The sequence below is a fragment of the Gossypium hirsutum genome, chromosome A13 (assembly GCF_007990345.1).
Source record: "Gossypium hirsutum isolate 1008001.06 chromosome A13, Gossypium_hirsutum_v2.1, whole genome shotgun sequence".
Lineage (NCBI taxonomy): Eukaryota > Viridiplantae > Streptophyta > Magnoliopsida > Malvales > Malvaceae > Gossypium > Gossypium hirsutum.
In genome coordinates, this window is record NC_053436.1 from 563,129 (window position 1) to 567,562 (window position 4,434).

The window sequence follows — 4,434 nt, forward strand, 5'->3', positions numbered from 1 at the left end:
CAAACATAATATAGATTAGAATAACTCTAAACATCACCTACACGTGACGAAACTTAAATAAAAATAAATTCAAACAAAAATCACATAAAATTTACAAAAATATAACTCGAATGTTATCTTAATTATCCCATATTTTATTAGTAAAAAAAATTAAAATTTTCCAATATTTTTAAAATAATATCATTATAAGTTCTAATAATATCTGTTTTTTTTAATATAATACTTAAAACTATTAAAACTAGGGTTAAGACTCAATAGGTAATTTTCTCAAAATTTTAAATTAATAAAAAAAAGAGTGCAAGGTAGGTTTAATTTTAATTTTGTTGTGGAGTGCTATGTGTAAAATACATAGAGATGGTCGAAGAGATCCAAAAAACTTACAACAATCTCCTGATTTTCTTGTTTAAGGTTTTTTTTAAGACGCGCAATTTGCGGAGTCTACTTTAACGGCTTTTCTTCCACGTTTACACCTTCCCTTTCTTTCTTGTCCCCAAGTATGATTCAATTATTACAATGCTGCTTAAAAACTGGGATTCAATTTTGAATATTCCTATCCAATTCCTGATTCAGGGTTTTGAGGGTCTCACTGTTAATTAACTCATAAAAGTTTCCATCTTGGTGAGTTCCTTTTAAATTTTGTTGATTTATTTGAGTTGTTGAGCTTGAATCTCAATCTGGGTATTACTTTTCTTGATTGGGTTTTTTGATCGATTGATTATTTGGATGATTTTGATTTTCTTTTGTCAGATTTTTGAATTGGGTTTCTTGGTTTATTGCTGATTCAAGTTTTGATTTAAAAAAAATAATCTTTCTGGGTAGTTTTTTAGCTGAATCCCAAAATCGAACAAGGTCTTAGCTTAATGGTAAGGATGAACTCTGAAAACTTTGAGATTCCATGTTCGAGTCGTGAGCACGAGTTAGTTTAAGTGGATTCTTTGTAATGATTCTGATGGTAACTGTTAATATAATTATAAGTTGCAGCTCGAAGTAAGCTATGAAAATAGTAGCACTGTGATGATAGGGCTAATGTTTGTTTCTTTGGAGATTTTTTAATGAAATCTAGCAGTGTAGGAGGTGGTAATGAGTTTCGATTTTGAATAGAATCTTAGAATTCTCTCAAGAAGATCAGTGTGATTCGTAAATGCCGAATATGAATGCCCTTCTTACTCGTATGTTAAGCACAGGGAAATTTCGACTTTTGGGTGCATTTGTATTGCGTAATGTATGTAATTTTCGATATTAACCAATACCCTAGTTACATTCAGGTGTTACAATAATCTTTCAAGTCCTGTGAACATTCATATGCTGACTTTAAAACTGGATTGTTTAAGTCGAACATGTTTTGGTTTTCGAGTTTGAGTAGGGTGTTAAAGTTTTCCTTTTTCTGATAATCTGTTTGTTTGTTGGTTACTCATAATAAGCAAAGCTAGAACCGCTTCCTCGTGCTCCTATGTAGAACGTAGTTAAACAGATAGACGTGTTTACGAGCAAGATTTGTTCAAGCATCATAGGCTGCTTCTTGAAATTGTAACAAAAGACATGCTTGTAGCACAAGAAAAATGACACTTCTTATCTCTACTATGATGGCAAATGGATCATGTTGCCGATGCATCTTTTTGACCATTGTAGAGTATAATCATAAATGTGTTCGATAAGAGGATGACCTATTATGTTTTTTGAAACCGTGTTCAACGAATCTTTCTCGTTATGTTTTACTGGTTCATCTCTTTCGTCTATTCATATTTCAGACATCTTGAAAAATTCCTCTGCATTCTAAAGTACATGACCGCCCTTTAATGTGTTTGCTCGAGAAAGTTCATGGTTGTCCTTGATTCTGATGCGTTGAGCTTCTAATTTCTAATATTATTATTATCAGCAGAGAAATGCAGAAACGATTATGAAGGCTTCGAAGATGAGGAATTAAGAGAAGTCTGATTCATCCCCTGCGCGATTTCACTGAAACTAGAGTTAAACAAAGAGTGTGTGGCCCGGCATCAAAATTCAAAAGCTGCAATATGGCACCTGGTGGTGGTATCTGCAAGGATGTGATCGAGTCTCGTATTACATTTGCAGAATATGACATGGCAACTTCAAGTGCAGAGTTAAGAGGTTCCCCTTTAAGAAAAGCAGCAACCAGTTTAGGTGGAAATCTTGGAGCAACATCAACAAACGACGTGCACGAATTACTCGAGTGTCCTGTTTGCTTAAATTTGATGTATCCTCCGATTTACCAGGTAGGTGCCGTTTACCTCTAATAAAAAGTTCTGTTTCGAAATTATTTTAATGACACTTTTTTTAATATATTTTACACTAGTGTCCCAATGGCCACACTGTATGTTCGATTTGTAAGGCTAGGGTTCATAATTCTTGCCCAACTTGCCGCAACGAGCTCGGAAATATAAGGTGTTTGGCTCTAGAAAAAGTAGCGGAGTCGTTAGAACTTCCTTGCCGATACCAGATTCTGGGTTGTCATGATATTTTTCCGTACTACAGTAAGCTGAAGCATGAAAAAAACTGTAGATACCGCCCCTATAATTGTCCGTACGCAGGAGCTGAATGCTCCGTCACCGGTGATATTCCATTTCTCGTCATGCATCTAAAGAATGATCACAAGGTCGATATGCATGATGGTTGTACTTTCAACCACAGATACGTTAAATCCAATCCTCATGAAGTCGAAAATGCTACCTGGATGTTAACCGTAAGATCTCGTCTTTTACGACACACACATACTTGCAACAAGTTTGTTAATAGCCGTCCTTTCTGTTGCAGGTTTTCAACTGTTTTGGTCGACAATTTTGCTTGCACTTCGAGGCTTTTCACATAGGAATGGCACCAGTTTACATGGCCTTCTTACGATTCATGGGTGACGAGGATGAGGCGAGACAATTCAGTTATAGTTTGGAAGTTGGTGGTTATGGCAGAAAGGTTATCTGGCAAGGAGTTCCTAGGAGCATTCGAGATAGCCATCGGAAAGTTCGAGATAGTCAAGATGGACTTATAATTCAACGGAACCTGGCGCTCTTTTTTTCGGGCGGGGATAGACAGGAATTGAAGCTGAAAGTGGCCGGCCGGATTTGGAAAGAACAATGAGATAAGTCCAGAAAAATGAATCTAGGACCATGGTTAGTTCAAAATATGTATATATATAAAAGAGAATAAAAAGTGTTGCTAGATTCATGCATTTTTCTGTAAATTTTTTGTAGATAATGCTATCACATTATTAGGGTAAACTATGATTGGTATTGGAGATTTCTATGATATTTTAGCACTATATATTTCGGATAATATTCGGATTTGAATATTTTAAGGTTAAATTACTATTTGGGGCTTGAATTTTATAAAAAGAATTTTACGTTGGTTTTTTTTTTAATTTAAGTTCGATCCTGAATTTGACGGTTGTTTGTTATATTGGGGCTTGAGCTTTTTTTTGTCCAAGCTAAATTTTGAACTTGGCAATGGTTCCCATATTGGGGCTTGAACTTGTTTTTGTTCAAGTTAGTCCTTGAAAATCTTAAAGTTTAGGTTCCAATATAAGAACAATTGTTAAATATGGGGCTTAACTTGAATAAAAAAAGTTCAAGACCCAAAAAGTTATTTAACCCAGTATTCTAATTACTATTTGTAGTAGATTGGGGAGGATGTGGATATTAGTCATCGATTTGAATCTGTTTTATTTTTATGGATAACGAGTTTGGATAATAGATAATAATAATCGGATTAACTATGGTTAATAATTAATTGTAACTAAGAAACCTTAACCCAAACCCAAGCTCAAAATGGGGTAAGTGTGTCTCTTGATTCCGTGGAGAGCCTCAAGGGTTCACGAAATAGGAGTGTCTTAGTTAATAAAAAGATTACGTACTTGAAGGACGTGTAAATAATTAATCAGTGAAGTTGTGCGTGATGTGGAGTGGACCAGCAAGACATAAGTAGCCTTTTCAAGGAGACATGGTACCACTTGACTGGTCCCTTTATATTGTCGAGGGGGATTGACTCTTTCAGGAAAAGTTTTTGAAATGTCGTCCGTTGGATGGTGTTGTAGGCCAATTTTAGGCCATTTACATCAAAACCCAATTTAGCCTTACCTAACCCACCAAAATTAAACCCAAAACCCAAAATCTTAATTATCCAAAGCCCAATTTACATCAAAACCCCAATGGCCCAAACCCTAAGCCCAAATCAAAATAAAAAAAACCTAGCCCACAACTTAAACTTTTCTCAACTAGCCACTCCTTTTCCACCACCAACTCCACTAGCCACACCTTTTCCACCACCAACTCCACTAGCCACTCTTTTTCCACCACCAACTCCACTAGCCACACCTTCTCCACCACCACTTGTACCTACAAATGAAGACATAAACAATAAAAAAATATTTTGTAAATGGCTATATAAGCCTTCTCATATTTTGTATATGGGAGGGGGGATTTT

At 35.5% G+C, this 4,434-nt stretch overlaps 1 protein-coding gene across 2 annotated transcripts; it reads left to right on the forward strand.

Annotated features, from left to right (window-relative positions):
- Positions 1–309: 309 nt before the first annotated feature.
- LOC107940380 (E3 ubiquitin-protein ligase SINAT2) lies at positions 310–3,288 on the forward strand. Of its 2 annotated transcripts, none has more exons than XM_016873806.2 (4): positions 310–618; positions 1,880–2,234; positions 2,315–2,701; positions 2,773–3,288. In XM_016873806.2, the coding sequence occupies exons 2-4, from the start codon at positions 2,016–2,018 to the stop codon at positions 3,091–3,093; spliced, it is 927 nt and encodes a 308-aa protein (XP_016729295.1). In that variant the 5' UTR covers positions 310–618; positions 1,880–2,015; the 3' UTR covers positions 3,094–3,288. The 2 variants fall into 2 exon arrangements, with proteins under 2 accessions (XP_016729295.1, XP_016729296.1); XM_016873807.2 differs by having other exon boundaries at positions 339–618; positions 1,877–2,234.
- Positions 3,289–4,434: the final 1,146 nt, after the last annotated feature.

Excerpts from the sequence above, each read along its gene's own strand:
- LOC107940380 (XM_016873806.2), top strand. The coding sequence starts at position 2,016 with ATGGCACCTGGTGGTGGTATCTGCAAGGATGTGATCGAGTCTCGTATT. Across the intron at positions 2,235-2,314 it reads TGTATCCTCCGATTTACCAG|TGTCCCAATGGCCACACTGT; the intron begins GTAGGTGCCGTT and ends ATTTTACACTAG. Across the intron at positions 2,702-2,772 it reads ATGCTACCTGGATGTTAACC|GTTTTCAACTGTTTTGGTCG; the intron begins GTAAGATCTCGT and ends TTTCTGTTGCAG.